We start from the raw sequence: 22,366 nt of genomic DNA on the forward strand, positions 1-22,366 counted from the left end.
CATGTTGGGGGGAGCGGAGTGGTGGTCCGGGGCCACGCGGGCGGGAGTGCTGGTTCTCGGCGCTCGCGGTGCAAACCGCGCTCTCCAGTTTGCTCCAACAAAGCGTAAGCAAGCGAAGGGGTGGCGGGCGCGCGCTTAGGATCTGTAGTCCTTCTTGCTGTAGGGTTTGTTGGCTAGGATGCTCTCGATCTCGTGGACGATGGAAGACGACAACTTCGGAAGGACCTGCGGGGGACGGGGATGCCGTTGGGGGTCAGGATGGTGCCATGGGTGCACACAGGAGGATGCAGCCTGCAGGCAGGCACACGTGGGGCTGGGGGTCATCTACCCCCCCGTATATATCATGGGATCTCTCTCTGCCCATAGCCGTACCTGTCTATAGATATTGGCAGCTATTGCCAGATTTTCCATCTTTGGATGTAGAAAAAACCCACAATTTTTGTTTCGAGACAGGTTTGCAACCTCCTTTTCCTCTGGCGCGTTGCGGCAGAGTGTTGCAGGACCGGGTTTCTATACACATATAGCTGTACGGATATATCCCTATAGGTAGATATCTGGATACGTACGTATCCATGTAAATATACTGAAATAGTTACATATATATTTTTATGTATATATGTGCACACGTGAAAATTACAAATAGATATATATACACAAGTGCGTATATATACATATATATAGGGGCAGATCTATCCATATCAATACCCAGCTTTATATCAAGATGTCTATGCCTATATATGCCTCTATCTGTGCCCTTTAGATCTGCCCATCTGTCTCTATACCTTCATCCCTTTATATATGTATAGCTGTTGATATCTATAGAACTATATAATAGACATTTGTATACATAAACATATATAAACTCAGATATATGTATAAAATTACAAGTGCAGGACCCAGCACTTGGCTTTATTGAACTTCATACAATTGGCCTCAGCCCATGGGTCCAGCCTGTCCAGATCCCTCTGCAAAGCCTCCCTGCCCTCAAGGAGGTCAACACACCCGCTCAGTTTGGTGTCATCAGCAAACTTACTGAGGGAGCACTCAATCCCCTCATCCAGGTCATGGATAAAGACGTTAAACAGGACAGGCCCCAAAACCCATCCCTGGGGTACACCAATGGTGACCGGCCGCCACCTGGACTTAACTCCGTTCACCATGACTCTCTGGGCTCGGCCATCCAGCCAGTTTTTTATCCAGCAAAGAGTTCCTGTCTAAGCCGCGAGCCACTAGCTTTTCTAGGAGAATACCGTGGGACACGGTGTCGAAGGCCTTGCTAAAGTCGAAGCAGACAACGTCCACAGCCTTTCCCTCATCCACTAGACGGGTCACCTGGTCACAGAAGGCGATCAGGTTGGTCAAGCACGACCTTCCTTTCATGAACCCATGCTGTCATAACATTTTGGGAACATATGTCTCATAGCTATTAAGATCACAGTCTTAAGCTGTGAAGATCATTTAACTCTATTTATTTGAAGCACTGTGGCTGTATTATAGTAGAGGCTCTATTTTAAATAGCCTGGTGTTATAAATTGTAAAGAATATCAAAAGCATAATATAGAGTAATTTAATCTGTGTGTAAATCCTTGAGTGATTTTGGCTCTTTTGCTTTGGGGAATGTGCTGTACAAATGCCAGTGTTGCTTCAGGGGAAGAAAAGCAATTGTTTGATTCTACTGCCACTTAAGTTTTGTCTATGTTAGAGATGGATTTGACGGATTAATGATACAGATATACGTATGCTAACAAGCCCAATATATCTAACACAACTCAGGCTGATCAAAGACATTTATAGGAGTTCCTCAGATGAAAAATCCATAGCAGCAAAACCATCCTTTCTTTACCATGAATACTAAACTCTTTCCAGCACAGTTATTTCCATTACAGATGTGATTTAGAAAAAAAAAAAAAGATAGTGAGTTATTTTTATATGTACTCTTAATGGCTACATCTATGTGTTTGGTAGATTGGCTATTACTACAATTTACCCTAAAGGGATTTCATCCCTTTCAGTGTGGGTTCTGTAGATTCACATGTTGGTCTAAGTGAGAGGCATAGCCTGCTGTCTGTTATCAGGATAACTGACATTCCTTCCACAACACCATCATTACTTACTTCTGTAATATTCAGCTGTAAATAGACATACAGATATTTTGTTGTTTCTCAGAATAGTCACACTACTGTTCTGGGGACTGGAATGATGAAAAAAGTCCTTTCACCTTCCAAGGGGATTTTTTCACAAGTGCATGAAACCCTTTTATCTGAAACAATTCAGTTATTCCTCCACAGCCTATGGAGTGAAGCCACAGTGTCCAAGTGCTGTACAAGAAAACTAAGCTCCCAGATTTATTTTGCAGGAGGGCTGCATCCATGTGGGACTGTTTGGGAAATAACAGTAAGAGTTCTCATCCCTCACCAGCACAGATGGCCAGTGACCAGATCTGCGTGCAGACTGCATCTCCCGCTAGCTCAGCAAGAGGAGAGAGGCTCCTGGCAGTGCTGCGAGTCCTTCTGGTTTCATCCTACTTAAGAGGATTTTCTCCTTTCCTAAATTTCTTGATTTTCTACTTCATTGCATAATCAGTTAGCAAATTATTTCTAAAGGGGATATACTACTGCTTGTTTTGCTGTTAATTAAAACTTCTCCTGCCTGTTTCAGTGTGACTCACTGTGACAATATCCTGCAAATTATTTAACCTCATTTCTGCTAATATTAGTAGGAATTTACTATTTAAGTTTTTTTCCATTCCTACAGCTAAATCTAATCACACACAATGATTTAGTAATTCATTTTAACACCTAGTTATTTGAAATTAAAGAAAGGATTCTGTGTTTCAAAGGTCAAAGCACAAAGACAAGTACACAGGAGATGACTAGACCTAATCTCCCAGGATCTGAGCCCTTAGATGTGGATTTAGACTGGAAGCACAGCTCCCCAAGCATCTCAGCTACAACAGGCTCATCCAAAAAAGTACAAATATTTTCACCTGCCCCTGAGATTTGCTACAAAGATACTGTAATTCTGTTCCATATTCCTGAGTTAAAGTACTTTCATCTCTGTTTAGATTGCATTTTGGACCCTTGTCTTCATACTCTCTGATCTTTCAATTTACAAGAAGATAATGGAAGACCTGGCTTCTGTTTTTGGCAAAGCAGGTAATAAATCCGATCGTGTCCTTCTGTAACCTAGAAATGATTTATTCTGTGTTGGTCCAGCACATGGCCAGTGGTCAATGGCTGGGAGTAATGAATGTTGCTGCTAAGGGTACTGCTGGTAACAGAGTCCAGCTGTAGGTTCTTCACTCTGCATATGCTCAAGACATATTTTTAAGCAAAAACACCTTTGATGTTAGCAAAAGAAGGTAGAAAAGGAACTGTAGGTATTTGTCTCTTCATTCCACACCTATCATTTAGACCTAGTTTTGTATTAACAAGTCTTGTGCTTTTTTCATGCATCTACAACAGGGTCAGATGAGGTCTTTCAATTCAGCTGCTTTACATGGTGTTATGTTCACTAGAGTTACAGCTATTCCGTGGAAAAGCAGGCCAGGAACTATTCGCTTTTCTCTCATCTGAGGCCAATTTGTCCAGCATGATTCACCACCACATGACTCTTTCAGTCACCTACTGGGAGCAATCATTCACATGTGCATCCCCTGAACTGTGTTTAGACTTTCATGGAAAACTCTTAGTTGACATGGGTCAAAACCACATCAAGGAAAATGTCAATAATTAACCAATAAGGATGATAACGAAGCAGTGCTTAAGCCTTTCTCCTGGCCCTGTTTTATTTGCTGGTGTTAACACAGTGCAAAAGCTCAGCCATGACTCCTTGTCTTGGTGCCTACTGTCCCTGAGATTTCCATGCAGTGTCCTACCAAAGCACTGAAAAAGTCCAGGGACTTTTAACTTTCAACATGACCTTTGTTTGGCCTCTTCTGGCCAATGCCACATCTACAGCTCCCTTAGAGTTATTAAATTCTCTTCATTGTCTTTTCTTCAGTTGTACTGATTTTGGTCCATTTATTTAGTTTGAAATCTAAAGAAAATTTCTGGGTGTAAACAAGGTCTTTAAAGTCTTGAGGTATTCTATCAGAAGGTCTACTGCAAGTCATTTCAGCATATATCAAAACAAGCATGGAATCTAATTTTTACAGAGTTTTCTTTCTCTTGCTGTAACAGGTAAAGATAAAATAGAAGTTTCTGAAGAGGACCTTAAGAAGCTCCCATTTAATAAATGGTGCATGTTGGAAGCCATACAGCTGAGGTCTCCAGGTGCAATCACCAAGAAAGTAGTAAACCCAATAAAAATTCAGGTGAGATTCTTTTTTTTTTTTTTCTTTTTTCCTCAAAAGGATGCTCTGTGGTTCATCTGGAAAGGGGCCTCCCAGTAAATTGAGATAAATTTAAAATAGTAGAGGTATTCTACAATCTCACATATATATTACGTTTAGTTTAACAGATTTTTTCATCATCATTAATTTGAGAGTCATTTTGCTTCTCTTGCTCACAGTCTTACCTTTTGAATTGTTTTTGAATTTAATTGAATTCAGCTGGAGATACCGTGCTGATGGTATATGAAGTAGCAATCAGCTACAACGAATATAGCAGAAGGGACCACAATTTAGTTACTGATAAAACTCCTTTTGTTTGTCCACTTCACTGCCATTCAGAAAGGAGGTGTGGGCATTCAGGAGTCTAGCAAATAAATGTTTGGGAGAAAAACACCCTCTTAAGGAATCAGTGGCTATGCCTATTTAAGAAATTATTAAAGTCCCATAAAGGTCTACTGTCATTTAAGAATTTCTATGAATTTCTTTGCATTGAAGGAAGTGCTTTAGAAAAAAATACCAGCTCACACAGTACATCAAGAAGAAGGAAAGACAGAAATAATGTTTCTATTCTTTTGATACCTGAAAAAACAAATTAGAACAAAAATAGTCTTTCCATATTCTCCACTGTTCAGGTCTTTCTTATGGAAAAAAAATGGCAACAGCAAGAAGAAGCTTCAAACATATAATATGCCCACTGTGGCTTTACCCCCTTCACTTGTCCTCTGTGAAGACCTTCTGCTGATGTAAGAGAAGTACTAAGGAGGGACTGTTTTGTGAGTTGAATCTGTGATTTTTCCTTTTCTTAGAGCTTTTTCTCCGTTTCAGAATTTTATCATCCCTGCAGGTGACATGCTGATGTTGTCACCATATTGGTTGCACAGGAATCCAAAATATTTTCCTGACCCAGAAATGTTCAAGCCTGTAAGTTGTCCCTCTTAACGTGGGTATTTTGCTGTCTTTTCTTCTCTTCCCTTGTTTCACAACAAAAGCACATGGACAAATTGGCTTAAAATTGGGTATTCCCTGTTGTCTGGAGGATGGCCTTGTGTACAGAGAAGATGTGCACAAAAAGGAGGAGCCTGTAGGAATAAACAAGACTTTAATGTTCAGTTATATGTTCCAAATAATATTAGGAAAAATCCCTTCCCTGAAAGGGTTTTCAAGCACTGGAACAGGCTACCCAGGGTAGTGGTTGAGTCACCATCCCTGGAGGTATTTAAAAGAGGTGTAGATGTGACACTCAGGGACACGGTTTAGTGGGACTCAGCTGTGTCAGGTTAATGGCTGGACTTGATCTTAAAGATCTTTTCCAACCTAAATGATTCTTTGATTCCAAGTCCTCTCCTCTCCCTGTCATTTGTTGCATAGCTCATCCCCACGTGTTTACCCAGGATTATTGGTCTTTCCAGTCAGATGATTTCTGGTAGGTATTAGCTCTGCTAATTCAGTAGTTCATCTAGAGTTTCTTGATTATTATTCCACTCCATGAGGCTGCGTGGGCAGGCTGGTAACTGCTCTTTTTAGCACCATCTGATACAGAACAGTTTGTCTTTTTTATAGAAATACATCAAGGAGTAATTTAAACAAAACTTCATTTCTAGCAAACTCTTCACCAATTTGAAATCTCTCATAACAATTCCTGCCTGTTTGAAATCCAAAGCAGAATCTTTGATGCAGCTGCTTATTTCTTTAGCAACTTTATTCCTAGAAACCAAGCTAACTTCTTTTTTTATAAATGCACCCTTTTTCTGTGAGGAATAGGTGAGTACCCCTTGGACAATGTATCACCTTTCTTCATCACCACTGAGTTTTTTTCTTGCTTTTATTAGATTTTGATGCTAACAGGTTTCTTCTTCAGAAAGCTCTAAACAGCTCTAGCAGAAAAAAGTCCAAAATAAAGAAACATAAGCTTACATCTTTTCTAAGACAGCTTCATCAGAGGAGGTAGCCACCACAGACTTGACAGGATGTTACTTGAAGGCCTTGGTTGAGTTGTACTGACTTTCTGGAGGTTAGTAGAGTTTGACAGCCGGCATTCAAGAGATTTACTTCTGCCAGCGTCACCCACCCAAACTTAGTCCATATTGCCTTGTTCCTTGTGTTGGTCCTTTTCTCTTAAAGCAACTCAAGATGGAACAAGAAGTCTTCTGGGTACAGAGAGGCTGGTTTTGTTGAGAAGAGTTCATTTTCTCACACGCTGGCTTGTACCTGAGAAGGGAGCTGTGCAGTCCTTGCCTTTCTCTCACATCTTGCACAGAACCTTAGAAACGGTTTGTGTGCAAGATGTGCATGAGCCATTTGTGTGCCATGATAGAGTATTGTGGCTGGGGGAAGGTACTGGTTGAACAGTTGCTTTGAATGTGTGTCTATTTAAAAGGAATAAATCACATTTTTAGAGGCATTTCAACAGCTCAAGATGCAGGATTTAGAAAAATGGGGAGGTATGGGAAGAATGCTTTAGGGGCAATTTTGAAAACATCTCCAGCACTTTGAGGCACCTAAATATGTTTCAGATGGGACCCTCATTTCTTTCACTGAGTCAATGCTGACTTTTGAATCCAGACTCTTAACAGGTTGACTGCAAAAAAAAAAAAAAAAAAAAGGCATTAGTGCAATGTTGTATTGAGGATTAGCTGTCCAAAGTAATTTTTAGCCTGGAGAAATAAAGTTAAGCTTTATTTATATAAGGCTGATTTGGAAAAAAAAAGTTTCTTCCCACAGGATCGCTGGAAAGAGGCAAATTTAGAGAAGAATGCTTTCTTGGACAGCTTTGTGGCATTCGGAGGAGGGAAGCATCAGTGTCCAGGAAGGTCAGTGAAACAGCTGGGGTTTATTTATTCCCAAACCCTGCAGAGAACAACTCTCTTGAACTGGGCTCCTCTTACACTTGGAGATCAAGTGTTTTCATTGCTTTGCTCTTTGTCAGTCCCCTAATGTTCAGTATTATCTGGACCTTGTTTAAACTGATTTGAAAGTGGTTTTATTCCTGGAAAAGACAGGTTAAGTCATAATGTAAAAGCAGAATCTGAGACCAGTGTATCAAGAGATATCCCCCAGGGAGGAAAGGCAGCCTAGCTTGGCGGCTGCTGAGGCATCTTTTCATCAAGGGAAAGTTGTTCCACCTACAAACATGACAGTTTACAGGTATTTACATTCCCATATATGAGTTCTAAACTAACCTAAAGAACATTTCTCTGGTCTGAGACTCTCTTTCTATCCTCTACGATGCCACTGACATTTTTGCAAATCTCCAAATGTCTTAACTGGCTCTTCTCTGTTTGAATCTTGTCTTTGCATTAAGGCCCACGTAATTGTATGATGGCTTAAATTGCAGATCCTGTGTCTCTTCACTCCTCCAGCAATGCCAGCCTCAGTCCTTCCTGCATTCCTTCTGCTGTTTTTCTCTGCTGTCCCTCTTCCTGGAACTAGTCCCAGGGAGCCAGCTGCTCCTCGTTTCTGTGTTCAAACATCTCTATGCTCAATTGTCTGCCTTCAAAACCTGGTCTCCTCTAGGAAGCAAATAACCAAGAATCCTTAAAACTGGCCAATTTAACTCAAGAGTCCCATGTGGAGAAAGGAAACCAGAGGGTGTTGCAGAGGATCTGCATTCTTGAATTGCACACTATAGCAGGCTGGACATGACTGTCAGATAAACTTTGTGACGGCATTAAAGACCTAAACAAAATGAATAAAACTGCATTCACCATTTAGGCTTGCCAGAGGAAAGTGCTCACTCACTGAGCACAGCACCTGACTTGTACCATATACCTGAGCTAAATATGAGCACGGCCTCACTCCCAGCAAGGGCTACAGCAGAATTCACAAGAGGCATCTGCAGGTACAGGACAAGCTGCAAAACAATGTTTCTGAAAGCTACTTGTTTGTATATACCGACCTACTTCTTTGTTCAGGCTGTTCTCTGGACTGTGATAATATCTTTAAAATAAGTTTGTGATTAGAAAGAAAATGATAACATTTCTACATAGACAATGGATGGAGAATATTTTTCTTGCTGACAGACAAAAAGTTCTTTCAAACCCTGTGGCAGTCCAGTAACATGCACCTTCATGTTTTTCAACAATAATTCTAAAAGAATAGTGTGGTGGTCTTGGAAGAAAGGAAATTAAATCAAGGGATGTATCTAGATCCCAGGTTGCAGATTTACTGGGTATGACTGAGTGAAACAATGATATTTCAAGTTTAAGATGCATTTTGATTTAATTCAGTACTAGGATTTATAAATGAAATGTATTAAACATTTAATTTCTCCATTGCAAAAGTTCATCATGAAATTAAAATCTGCTTTAATCAAACCGAAAACTAGAAAATAACTTGTCAAATATTCTAGCAAACAGACATGGGAAGAGCTCCCACAAAGCCATTTCTGTACCATCTTTTCTACCTAAAGGAAAAACTTGATGGCAGTGAAGCTACTTTTGTCTAACCAGGTGCCTATTGCCTGTGCGACTGTGCTTATCTTGCATGGCACCATCTGTTGTCTCCTATCTTATGCTGACCCTGTAAACTCTTCATCACAACAGCCATGATTTCACTCTCAGACTCCATTTACTGCAGGACCTCAATCCGCCTGGGCTCCTGGGTTCCAGCACAACACAAATACTTAGCAGTGTATTGGGGGCAAGATTTCAGAAAGTGCATCTTTGTCAAACCCCCTGGTCACTAAATAAAACAGGGAATCGGTGTCCTCTAAACTTCAATTTTTAGATGAAAACTACTCTGATTCAGTCATGAATACAAAGCACAGGTGGGAACTCAGGGGCATTTAGCTGCAGGAAAGTTCACGATTTCTGCTCAGTACAATGTGCTGTGGGGGAGAAGGATGCACTGGGACTCCGCAGTCCTGCCTTTCACTCCTGGACTGAGTCCAGAGGAGGCCACGAATATGATGAGAGGGCTGGAACACATCCCATACAAGGACAGGCTTGGGTTGTTCAGACAGAGGTTGTTGGGACAGAGTTGGGGTTGTTCAGCCTGGAGAAGAGAAGGTTCCAGGGAGAACCTAGAGCAGCTTCCAGTGCTGAAAGGGGGCTACAGGAGAGATGGGGAGGGACTCTTCATCAAGGGGTGGACTGACAGGACAAGGGGTAACAGTTTTAAGCTGAAAGAGGGGAGATCTAGATTAGATATAAATAAGAAACTGAAACTGTCCCAGGTTGCCCAGAGAAGCTGTGGATGCCCCATCCCTGGAGGTGTTCAAGGCCAGGCTGGATGAGGCTTTGAGCAACCTGGGCTAGTGGGAGGTGTCCCTGCCCATGGCAGGGGGTGGAGCTCGATGATCTTTGAGGACCCTTCCAACCCAAACCAGTCTATGATTCTGACTGTCCCTCTCCCCACCCTCAGAGACGTTGGTTATCCTCCTTGTGTCACAGCATCTCTGCTTGCAGAGCAGAATAACAGCAGCAGCCTGATGGGAAAAGCACTTTGAGAGCTAATGGTGGGAAGTGCTGCAGTTGGTTATTGGTTATATCCATTGCTGCTCAGACAGATTGCAGGTGAACCTTCGTACAGTGCTGCTAGCATGGAGTTCGGGCTAGTTAAGTCCTGCCTGATCTGCACTAATTTCCATTGAAATATCTCTGCACTGAATTCCCCAGAGTTCAAGGCCACCAAAAGTTCCCTATCTCAAGGTAATTCCAATGTGAAATCCCAGAGATAATTTGGGTCTGAAGCTACGCCAAAACAAACGAGCATCCTCCCACTCCGGAGCACGGGGCGGCTCAGTGCGCAGATCTGGATGGCTCTGCAGGCGTTAGCTTGCATCTCGTGGGACTTATTAGCTTCCTCTTCACACCTGCCCGGCTAAATCCAGGCTGACGCCATGTGCAGTCATGTGGCTTTCTCCACAGTGAATTCCCCAATGGCTGTTTCATCCAAGTTTTCCAGCATCTCTCAGATAATGGAAAATAAACTGTATAGAAGAGCAAGGTGGTATTATTATTTTAATGAGGAGTTTAAGATGTATGTCTAAATTCTGCAGGTGAATAATCCCATGACCTGGCACAGGTACATGCTAGTGCCTGAATGCAGAAAACTCTTGTACATATCAACATTAAAAAATAAGAGCCTAGAAGAGTTCACCTGCAGTTATCTGAAATCTTCTCCCGACTGACTAAGAAAGACCTTTTTGAGAGTGTTACAGGAATAAAATCATGCCCTTGGGTCTCATACTGCATTCTAATGCTGACGCATTAAATAATAACTCCTGCTGTCACAGCTACTCTGATGTCATCAGGCTCCCAGCTGTATTGTATAACTTTATATAGCACAATTAGTCATATAGCTTTTTCTATATTTGACTGTCTTCTCGCTCCTATGAAGTTATTTCAAGTCAGCAAGGATTAGAAGAACATAAATGTTTACACAGTGGAAAAACCCATAATGATAAGGGGCTGGTTTAAAATAGGGTGTCGGAGGGATACTGTCGGTCTAAAGTTTCACCAGGAAGAAGGGGCAGCCACTACGTTCATGTTCTTCACTGGGTAATGAAGCTGAACAAAGCCACAGCATATTTTCCTACTGAAGAAAAACTTTCAGGCAGAACTAAAGCATGGAATGTCAAACGTGTCAAAGACACCCTGTTTCTTATCTTGTGATAACACAGGTGTGATGGCCAGGCTGGACAGCTAACGTTTTCTTCGCTTTTCTTGCAGGTGGTTTGCTATCATGGAAATCCAGTTGTTTGTTGTGCTGTTCCTATACAAATATGAATTTGTGCTTTTGGATGCGGTTCCAAAGGAGGTAAAAGATCCATACATTTATATAGCATTTCACATCTCTATATCCTTCATTCATCATGCTTAGCTGAACAACCGTGGTCAACTGTAGTTATGTATAATGAAGCAAAATTTTGAGAGGAGTGTTAATAAAGCATGTACTGAATAACTCTATTTTCATTTTAACTCAGAAAATCCAGAGTAACTCCAGCAATGTTAGTGGGGCTGCACTGTCTCTACAAGAAAGCGGCTACAAGAGTATTTTGTCTCATCATTGCCTAAACATTACAAGAGATTTTATAATTGCTTTCTGCCACTCACAAAAACAATGACTATGGAACTGGATTATTAATACATTAGAGATGTGAAATCAGATGCAACACTCACAGTGCTCTTCCACTACATACTCAGTGGAAAATAAATGTTTAGGGTAAGAATGAAGGAACAACTGTGACACAGAAAGATTTTACTGTTAAGGGAGAGCGCGCAGTTTCTACTCTCAGTAGTAATTTCCTTCTCCATTTGCACTGCCTCCTTTCCACTTCCCAAAAATCATTGTTCCTCACAAACATGGACTGCTGCTAAATGAGCACATCTACCTGTCACAACCTGAACATGACACACGCCCTATAGCTAAAGTGCCAAGAAGAAGAGGGAGGAGTTTAGAGTGGCCTGGGCATTGTACGATTGCCCCTTAGGCTGGCAGTTGGGAGCTCGGAGAACTCTGCTGTCCTTGAAGAAAGTGAGATATTGATCTCAAGCAGTGGTAGAAAGTCCACTCAGAATATGGAGGAAGGTTGCCTCTTCCTGACTGATGGTGTGTTGCCATGCCAGCTCTCACTGGAGTTGATTGTAACTTGGGTCTGTGCCCACAGGCAGTTATGCCGGTGAAGATACTCAAAACCATTAGAGTTCCTTAAGATCTTGTGTCATCCTCTGTCAGAGTGAGTGCAATAAAAAGTAGTCATGAAGGCCTTAGTCAATGGCTTCAGCAAATCCAAGAAATACTCTCAGTATTTGGTCTTGGTTCTCTACCACCAAAGCTCCAAGAATATGTTTGTATCTTAATATTAAAACCCAATGATGATTCCATTAACTGGACTAACTTAAATGATTCTACTGCTTTTCTTCTTTTTGCAGAGCCCTTTACATTTGGTGGGGACGCAGCAACCCATGGCACCATTCCGGGTCCAGTATAAATGCCGGGAATTAAAGCTGCCCAGCGCTAACTTACCTTCCTTTGCCAGCCATCTCTGGATGGATGGACCACTGAGCTTCCCTATCCTACATCTTCAGATAGGTTCTCTGCCTTGACAGTTCTTCATTTCAACTTTAAATGCTGTACATACTCTGCGCTGTGGTATGCCATACCGGTATAGTCCTATCTGTGCTCCCCACCTGATTGTCTACCTCCTTGTATTTAAAAATCAAGCTTTCCTGACGCGTTCATTATTTGTGGACCAATTATTTACAGACTTTGCAAATCTGATATACTAAACTCACCAACCCGACATTCAGAACAAAAAGCTGCTACATTTGGAAATCCTGCATGGAAGTTGTGCTAAAACCAGCAGAAAAGCAGGTCCCGTGAGCCAGGTCACTGCTTCCTCCAGGTCTCTTCAAACCAAGGCCAAAGTGGTGCCTCATGCTAAGAAATCAGGTTGGTGACTCCATGTGGCTCCCTGGTGCTGGTGTGCACAGAAACAGGACAGTGCTGAGCAGAGACCTCTGGATCCAATCCACAGCCACGATAAACTACCATGACTTATGTACCATTGCCTGTGTAGGTAGGTGAAGATCTGGCCTGCTCTGCCTACAATCGGTGCCAACTTTTTGCAAATAGAATGTATTTGTAATGGAAAAATTGCAAGCAGGGGAAACACTGGGTTCTTTTTCCTCTGGAGTGCCTAAATTTTCTACTGAGCTTTATTTGCTCCACAGGATTCAGAATCAGTCCTTGCATGAATATGCAATGAAAGTTTGATTGTGATGCTTGGCTTCTAATGAAAAGTGATTGCATGAAAAGCTATTGCTATTCATTATACTGCTTGTCTAATATCTAGAACATTTTTGCTTTCCTTTTAACATGACTTACTTATAGAACAAATTGCCCAAATCTAAAAATATTTAAACCTATAAGGAATACTTAGTAAAAGTTGTTCAAAAAAGCAGTCAAATAAGTTCAGATACCAACACTTTAACTGCTGTCAGATTTCATATACGATAATAGCTGGTATGTATTTTTAGTCTTTTAAGTAGAGATTATTAATAATTTTAAAGCATTTGCAAAAAACCCACAAATGGACTTTCAGCAACAGTAAAAACTGTAGGAATAACACATATAGGAAAATAACACATTATATAATTAAATGGTTGGCTTACCTCAGTTACGGATACAACAATTTAACAAACTTTAATGATTTATATGGCTGGAAAACGATTTGTGCAACTTCTAATTTAGCTCATAACGGTTAGCTCTGCAGCAGCTGCACTCTTAACTGCTGTTTCAGTATCTCTTCTGTAACTGAAAACTATTCCCTTGATTTCCATGTGTGGTTTCCATGTGTATGTGAAAAATTTGGAAATGTCCACAGTATCTGTTCAGGTATCTTGTAGTTTTGCAAAGATAATTTTTTCCCCAATGTGCATTTATTTTTATTTTTCTATTTAATTAATTTTGAGGTTTGTTTTTTTGTGTGTGGGTTTGTTTTGGTTGGTTTTTTTTTCCCAAGAGAGGTAACTCAAAAAAGCAAAATTCTGTACATGGCAAACTTGACTTTAAAGTAACAGGTCCCTAAAGGAAAGTATAACCTGAAGGTCAACATCAATTTGGTTAGAATGAATAAAAGGCATCTGAAGCCACCAGTGAAGATTGACAAACACACCACTGCACATGGGTTCTAATCTGTCCTAAACACAGTCACAATTGGGGTGTAACTTCTGCATAGTGCTGAATTTTTCAGACTTGGTGTCATCTTGTGCCTGCTGTGAACTACATTCTTCTTCCTTCCACAGCCCACAAGAATAACCTGTGGGCAATGTTAGGGTAAGTGATAAAAACCACATTCCCCCCAAGACACAGAGGAGCAGAGAAGCAAAAGCAGGTGAGGACCCTGAACAAGGACCAGCCCAACATGTCCCAGGGCAGGCCATGTTCTGGGGTGACACCCAGCAGCAGCAACAGGAGCAGCTCCTGCCTCTTGGGAACACTGCCTGTGGGTATGGGACACATTCTGGAATGCAGGGGAGGAGCAGCTTGTGGTTGCACAAGACTTCTTATGTGATGTTTAGGGGAGGAACCAAAGGTTGGGAAAAGGAAGGATCAAGGTGGGTTGGGGAGGGAAAAAAAGTGGTCCTTCCAGTACTTAAAGGGGGCTACAGGAAAGATGGGGAGGACTCTTGATCAGGAAGTGTAGTGATAGGATGAGGGGTAATGATTTTAAGCTGAAAGAGGGGAGATTTAGACTGGATATTAGGAGGAAATTTTTTCCTGTGAGGGTGGTGAGGCAGTGGCCCAGGTTGCCCAGAGAAGCTGTGGATGCCCCATCCCTGGAGGGGTTCAAGGCCAGGCTGGATGAGGGCCTGGGCTGGTGGGAGGTGTCCCTGCCCATGGCAGGGGGTTGGAACTCAATGATCTTTAAGGTCCCTTCCAACCCAAACCATTTTATGATTCTGTGAAAAATAGAGGGATAAGGAGATAAAATAGGTTAGTTGCATGTACACAGGCTTCTGAGTGATATGCTTGTCTGGCTATGCCCCGTGCCTCATCAGCACAGTCTGTCCTGTCTTCTTACACGCTGTTTTTAACTCTTTTCCTGGGTGAGGGGCTCTCATGTGTGGGTATGGGGCTGTGAGCACAGCAACTGAAGTGGGACCATAGGCCAGAGGAGCCATGGGTCCGTGGTGCCAGCAGCTGGAGGGAGTGTGGGTGTGCATACTGTGTAGGTGCGTTATGTCAGCATGTGATGGCTAGTGAAAACTCAGCCAGGCTAGCTGGTGAGTAGGCAAAGTGGGCTGGGAGCCAGGACTGTGTGTGTCCCTGAGGGTGAGGCACGTGGAGGAACTGGCTCCAGAGGGACCGGGGGGGTTCAGACCAGTGGCTGGAGAGCCCACAGTGGTTCACCAAGACCTGTTTGTACTTAGAATCATAGTATCATAGAATGGTTTGGGTTGGAAGGGACCTTAGAGATCATCTAGTTCCAGCCCCCTGCTATGGGCAGGGACACTTCCCACTAGACCAGGTTGTTCAAAGCCTCATCCAGCACACTTGTGTGTGTGTATGTGTGTGGTGCTGGGCAGGAGGCATCTGGGGAGAGCGATAATTCAGGACCAGTTACTGGAGAGATCCGCAGCGCACATGTGTATTTTTATATATATTTTGCACTCACAGACCTTCACCCTGATCTGCCAGAAAGGGGAGCAGGATGAGGCCATTGGTGCTGCTCATGTGGGTGCTGAATGTTTCTGCCTGTGCTGGCCGCTGGAGCCGTCAGTGCATACACGTTGAGCCTGCTGGGAATCCACGCTCAGCATTGCTGCAGGCTGGACCCAGGGTTGCAGAGCTGCAGCAGCCTCCCCTATGTCAGGCTACCAGATTTAGCAGCTCCCTAGCAGCCTAGAATAAGTCATGAAAATATTTGTCCTGAAAGGCAGGTTATATGTTTATTGAAGTGTAGGCTTTTGGCAGGAAAGAAGTACCTGTTCTTGACAGCCAGATACCGAACAAGCAGGTGTAGAAAAGTGGGCTTGACTCTGGGATCCCATCACTGTGTGACTGCCCTGTAGTGGGTGACAGCTCCATGCCCTTCCCATACTTTCCTAGGTAGAAAAAACCAAGGGAGGTGGATTAGTAAAGCAATGTGCTGGTCAAGTGATAGGGTTAAATGGGGTCTTCTACCTGGAAATAATTTGGAAGCTTCTGGGGAAGGGAAAGACGGCACTTTCCCACTGGGACAGGGTTAAACATGTATTAAAAGGTCATCACGATACCCTACTCAGGAGTGGATTAACAGTATCTAAATTATTCTTCTTCAAGTGCTTGTCCAGTCTGCTTTCAAATACAGCGGTGCTGAATTTCCATGGGGGATTTGTCCTCTTACCTGACTCTCCTGCTGTTACAAAGCTCTTCTACAGATCAGTTGCAGGAGTCAGAATGAGGTTTTATTCATACCACTACCACAAGGGTGTAGGAAGCAGGAGATTTTTAAGCCCACAGAGAAAAAAAAAATAATGTATATTAACCTATCTTGGTATTTCTACCTTCTGTATGAAGTATGGCTATTAATGGGAATGCAGTGGGGCATCCCTCACAGAAGATCTTAGAAAATGCAATTCTTCCTCCTCCAGACATGCCATAAGCCAGATCTATTGAGCAAAACCCAAGATTTGGGTTAGCCAGGTCTATATGTTGGTATTCATTTATATTGGGATAAGTAACTCCCATGTCTAAGGCAGTGAAACAAATGGTAGGAGTCTTCTTAGCATGAGAGTTATGAGAAATGAGCAATAAAATTCTTTTAAATCAAATTTCCTTTAATAATTTTTGGACTTTATTGTATATTAAAGAAGAGTTTCAGGGAAAAAAACATGGAAACTATCATATTGCAGCCAAAAATTTTTTTTTATACTTTAGAGGAAAGTATAAACATTTTCCCCGAAATAATAAATTTCCTGTGGAAATAAAATATTTCAGAGAATACTCATGAAAACACTTTGTGTTAAAATTATTGACCTACTGCAAGTGAAACTTCTCCAGTCAGAACGCTGAAAAGATAACCTGCCATATCAGCAGCCACCTCCCAGAATAATCCCAACTTCTTTTATGTCTTCCCTCTAATGAGCCTCACTGAAGGCCCCTCTCATCTGTACTTAGCAGTCAAGTATCTCAAGTGGTCTCTTTCTTTGCACTAGTAACGGTATTCGATATCTTTTCTGTGCCACTGATTGTTACTGAAACCAGAAGTTTAGGCTTAGCACGTATACCTCCTGAAAATAGATATCTGGGGACTCAAAGATACGGCTGTAGCCATTGAGGAGTATGCTAAAAATAATGACTTCCTTTTGAAAAGAAATTAATTCTAAGGCCCTAGCTCTGTGCTGTGCTTCAGCACCGTGCCAAGCAAAACTTGACTTAAGCAAGTGTTTTGCTTTAAGCAAACACTTAAAATGGATTTGCAGAATAAGAATGGATTTCAGTTTAAGCACACGCTTAAGTGAAAAGTCTAAATGCCTCAGTTGCTAACCCGTTGTTTACAGTTAGCCTTGGCATCTGTGTTGTAATTTTAAAGATATATGAGGGTCAGTGGAAACACTGAGGTGGCTTTGCTCATTTTAGGTGAAGCTGGCAAACGTTAAGGGCTTTTAGGAAAAATATTTGTTTTAAACAGTCACATTTATAGCGTAAACCAGTAGGCTTTATTGGCAGCAAGCATCTTTCCCAGTTATTTGGTAGATTCTAAATGTGTGGCTCATCACATGGGAAAAAATATTTCCTCTCCACCGGTATGCAGTGGAAGGTGATTTAGACACAAGAAAGGCATTCGAAAGATAGCAAGCATTAAATTGAAACAACCAAGGAGAAGCTTTCATCATGTAGCCATTCTGAATGACATGGGACATGCAACTGATTGGCACAGTATTATTTTTTTTTTCACTTTGATCATAAAATTACTAGGAAAGGCTTAATGGAGTTATAAATATCTTGTTTCCATGAGAGTCCTGGGGAGATAATTATAGCACTGAAGTCTTTACAAAGATAGAGCATTTATAAAATGATCTTATCTGAGGACTCCAATGGATAACGCTGGGAATTCTGCGCTCTATTCCTAGCTCTCCTATTGACTCACTGTGTTCTTTGGGTGAATCACTTCATCCCTCAGTGACTCAGTTTCCTCATCTATACGTTAGGGTAATAATGATAATTACCCACTACTGCAAAGTCTATATGGATGAAAAGCTGTAAGTATTACTCATGCTCATCAGAGCACTCAAGCCTGCTGTTTGCTAGTAATGGATGTCTGTTAAGACTTTGGGTAAGCTGTGTGCTTTCCTGAGTTGGAACTGTCATATTTGTGTTACTGGTAAATTACATTAGTTGTCGAGTTACAGTCAAAATATTCAGAAGAAATATTTGAAACCTCTTAGTTCACATTTTTAAAGATGCTGATGAAACAGCTGTATCCCAGACTCTTCAGAAATACTTTGGTTTTAATACAGAGTTTGGAATTTAAAGACTATGGACAAGTTTTTTGTTGAGTAAAATACAATGTCTTCATAAAACCAACCGCTATGTAAGAGCATCAGCTAGAAGGTTGTCTAGCAGCTACCTGTGAGGTAGGAACTGCATCTATGCTCTAACTTTCCTAAGTTGTATCAAGCATTTTTACTCCTGTACTGCTTTTACTGTGTTAGAAGTTTGCTACCTCATCTTTCTCAAGTACCAAGCAGAGTACTGGAGTAACAAGCATCAAAAGAGATGAATGTACAAGTACAGTGCAACTATTACTGGTAAATCTTTGCAGCTTTGAAAAGGAATGAAACTAGATTTCTATACTAATAGTGCTGAAAACAAAATTGCATATTTTTCTGAAACAGAAGCTTTTGGGCTGGTGTGTGTGTGCCCCCTGAGTGGAGAGAGGAGGGGAAGGCAACCTGAATTCTTTGGAAGAATCTGCAAAACATAAATAAGAAAAGTCTGAAGACCTAAATTCTCTACACAGACATTCCACTTCCATAAAGCAACTTTTCGGTAGTCCTCGAAGGCAGAAAACATCTTTTCTGAGGGTATAATACCCCACATGAGGCAGACATCAGATTAGGTAATCACAGCTGGCCAGAGAAACCTAAAGCTAAGGAGGATCATGTTCTTTACAAAGTATAATTAAGGAATGGCAAGATTTGGCATTCACTTTTCCTGGGTCCTTGCTCAGAGAAACTTACCAGTGATTTCTGTGAACATTTGACCCAAATAAGAGCCAAGTGAGACTCCTTCAGCACTGCATTCCCAGACTCCTCTAACTATGGGGTTTGCACTGGTAAAGTGTACTACATGCTGAAGATGGGGCTTTGTCACTCTTTCTTGTGTCAAAGGTCTCCACTGTAGCTGGACTCTCGAATTAAACACAAAAGTTGCAGTGGGTTCATAGTGTTGGTGTTTGTTACTGCTGACACAGACCCAGAGGCAATTTGAAGGCATTGGCCTTTTATCTGCCTTTTATTCTGAAAACCATCATTGCTTGAAAAGCATTAAGTGTGTCCTTCTGTTTGTCTGATACCAAACAAAAATCAAGTGCTTTCCCGTACCATGGCTGCCCGAGTGTGATTGTCAGGTTAAAATGAATAGATGAGCAGTGCAAGGAATTCATTACAGCTCAAGATACTGCCTTTGATGCTCTTCTTCTGTCCAAATCTTGGTATTATGAATTACTATTTTAAGCTTGTTTATAGAACTGGAATAATACACAGATAAAAAAGGATGATTGTAAGGGTGTTTTCAGGCATTAAACCTGAGGTTGAAGTCCCTTTTTCTGAAAAAATAAACCAAAGAATGTTTTACTATCTGAAAACCTGGCAACTGGTCTCTGCTTACCGTGAACTGAAATCAAGCACCACTTTGTTAAGAGCCAGTCTCATCACAATGATCTGGTTGTTCCTTAAAATAATAAAAAGCGCCGAATCAGCAGGAGATGGTTATATTCTGTCCTTTGGGTATTAATCAACATTTTCAGCCTTGCTAATTTTTTCTTACAGACTCTGGCCTTGCAGTCTGGTTCAGTGGTTTTGTGGACACGCACAGTTTGCACATGTAGACATATGGGTCTGTAGGAACAAATTGGGTAATGAGTTCTCCACATACCCACAAGCCAGGGCAAATCCAAGTGACAGAACATAGCAAAAGCTGCAATCGCTAAAGCATCTGCTCTGAGCTACCACACCTGCCAGCACTGATTTGCACATGACAAGATACGTTTATCCCTCAAACGGAGACATGCCAGCGTTGGCATTCTTTGTCCAGGGTTGAAGGTGGAAGCTGGGCAAAGGGTGGGAGCTGGGGCTGTCCTACCTTCTGCACTCTGAGCATCTCACAAGCCTGGAAGCATGCTGTGCCACTGGATGTCCTGATGGGCTGGTTGTCTGAAGGCGACATCTCTAGCGCAGGCTCTTTCTGCAAACAGATTTACATAATGAATTCACGGCACAGCGGGCTTTTTCCAGAGGTGGCACTGGAGCAGCTCAAGGGCAGAATCTAGAACAGAGGCTCTGTTTTTACATCCCTTCCCTTTTAACTTCCCTTTACTGTTTCTGTTCTCCCTTGGGACTTCACTAGTGCCCTTTTTCCCCCTTTCCAGCACAGCTCTAAGCCCCACTTACTTTTTCCTTTAGGATTTTCAGATATGCAGGCTGATAAATATCTGAAAATCTTAAAGTTGGAGTGCAACACTGCAAGGCTAAGACTGGGAGATCAGTGCCTTGGTAGGACATAACCCCTGGATGGACTGGCTATGTCTTTTGGAGCTCTGTCACACTGCTGGGAGAGCAGGAAGAAGGGGTAGAGACTTCCCTCTGGCCGATGTGGAAGAAGGACACTCTTCAGAGGTTGTGCTGCTGCAACAACTCCTGTTGTGGAAGCTATGACTGCCCAAGAATATTTGTGTCACTAAGACCATTTCCATTTTGCCACCTCCAGCGTTCACCTTGCACAAGGGCTGGCAGTACGCAGGCACTGGCACCATCTAGGGGCCAACTGTCAATCGTTGATGCATTTCTAGATCAGTGCCATAACATATAAAAATAATAATATATATAAGCATACACAAACATAATGTGTATAAACAAAATGTGTCTTAGTAGAAGTGTTGAAAAAGGCCATGTGTGTAAGTTTTCACTGCTAGGCACAATTCAGGCAAAAAAAAAATATAGTCTCAGTTGTGACTTACCTGCTTGAGCTGCTTATATTCTGTTGTCTGAATGTGTACGTGGTGTCATGTGCTGACTAATAACTCATCGTTCACACTCTTCTGCTTCCAATGATATTCCAATTATGCCTTCAACAGTCACCTAAAAGTGTTAGAATAATGAATGAAGATTTCAGAAAGAAAACCAAAAATTCCTTAAGACTTTGAGAGAATGAAACACATAAATAATTTTTATGCTCTCAATACAAACAAAACTCCTTAATCTGATATTTTTGAAAGACTTTCTGTGTCAATCTCTGTAATTATGGATAAAGATTAATAAAAAGCAAAGAAATCTAGTACAACAGACTTCATCAAACCTGTCTAGCACTGCTTCTGAACTAGGGCTCCTAAATTCTACTTCTCAACAATTAATAAACAATAATTACCGCACTATTTGCTTTATAGGAGTAAATTGTATCTTGCAGTTGATTACACTCTCTGGCCGTCTAATTAGCACATGTAAAAATAGTATTTGTTGTACCTTTGTTTTCTTAGTTGTTTACATTCTGAAGCAGATTAAATAATATATTCAGAAGCTCTGTCTGTATTTAGATACCTAAATAAGCATCTTGATTTTTCAGAGCACCTCCAAGTCTCAGAGTTGCACAGTGCTTCTGAAAATCAGGCCATTTATTTAGGTGTCTATATTTAGGTACATGAGTTTGAAGCGTTTGGCTTGAGGTCACATAGCTATGGCTCATTGCATTTTTTTTATTTCCATTTGGGTCACAATGGGCAAGTCACTTCTAATAATTCTCATCACAAATCTAAGCAATAGCAGGAGAAGTGGTAAGAATTACTTACTAAATATCATCATGATGCTTAGCACTTCCCCAAATACATAAAGTTTCCTTCCTGGAGAATTTCAGTCTACAAAAAGATAGAAATCAGTGCACCAGAAAGGTAAGACAGGATGTTTAGAGACTGAACGTGTTCTGGTTAAGCTGTGCTCATTTCCTGGATTTTATTTGTCTGGCATCTTTGTCATTCCTTCTATAAGCTTATGATCGTTTTGACAAGCGGGATGTTTTAGCTTCCTGTATTTTCATTGGGTAAATCTTAGAAACCAAGTGCTTCGACTTGTTAACACATGGCAGCAAACCACAGTCTATTCTTGAGGAATTGGAGCTGACATTATCAGTTATGCTGTTGAATTGGGGCTATACCTCCAAGACTGCTTTTGAATTTGCCTGGTAGCTTGCGCAGGCCTTGACCTTAGTGAACCAGTTATGAAACAAACAGCCTGAGACTCTGCACAGAGAAGCTCACTGGGAAAAGGACATCAGGAGGAAAAGACAATCTTCTAAAGAAACAAATAAATCAGTTTCCTTAGCATCCTACCT

General features: G+C 41.6%; 1 protein-coding gene across 1 annotated transcript; it reads left to right on the forward strand.

The window, feature by feature from the left end:
• Positions 1–177: 177 nt before the first annotated feature.
• On the forward strand, positions 178–12,381 carry LOC104469431 (24-hydroxycholesterol 7-alpha-hydroxylase-like; the record flags this gene model as incomplete). The annotated part of the gene is made up of 7 exons (XM_010083924.1): positions 178–252; positions 3,065–3,155; positions 4,182–4,315; positions 5,159–5,254; positions 7,055–7,143; positions 11,005–11,092; positions 12,208–12,381. Coding segments are annotated over 7 exons (747 nt in total), but the record flags the coding sequence as incomplete, so codon positions are not given.
• Between the last annotated feature and the right edge of the window lie 9,985 nt (positions 12,382–22,366).

This window comes from Pterocles gutturalis, unplaced genomic scaffold (genome assembly GCF_000699245.1).
Source record: "Pterocles gutturalis isolate BGI_N339 unplaced genomic scaffold, ASM69924v1 scaffold16575, whole genome shotgun sequence".
NCBI lineage: Eukaryota > Metazoa > Chordata > Aves > Pterocliformes > Pteroclidae > Pterocles > Pterocles gutturalis.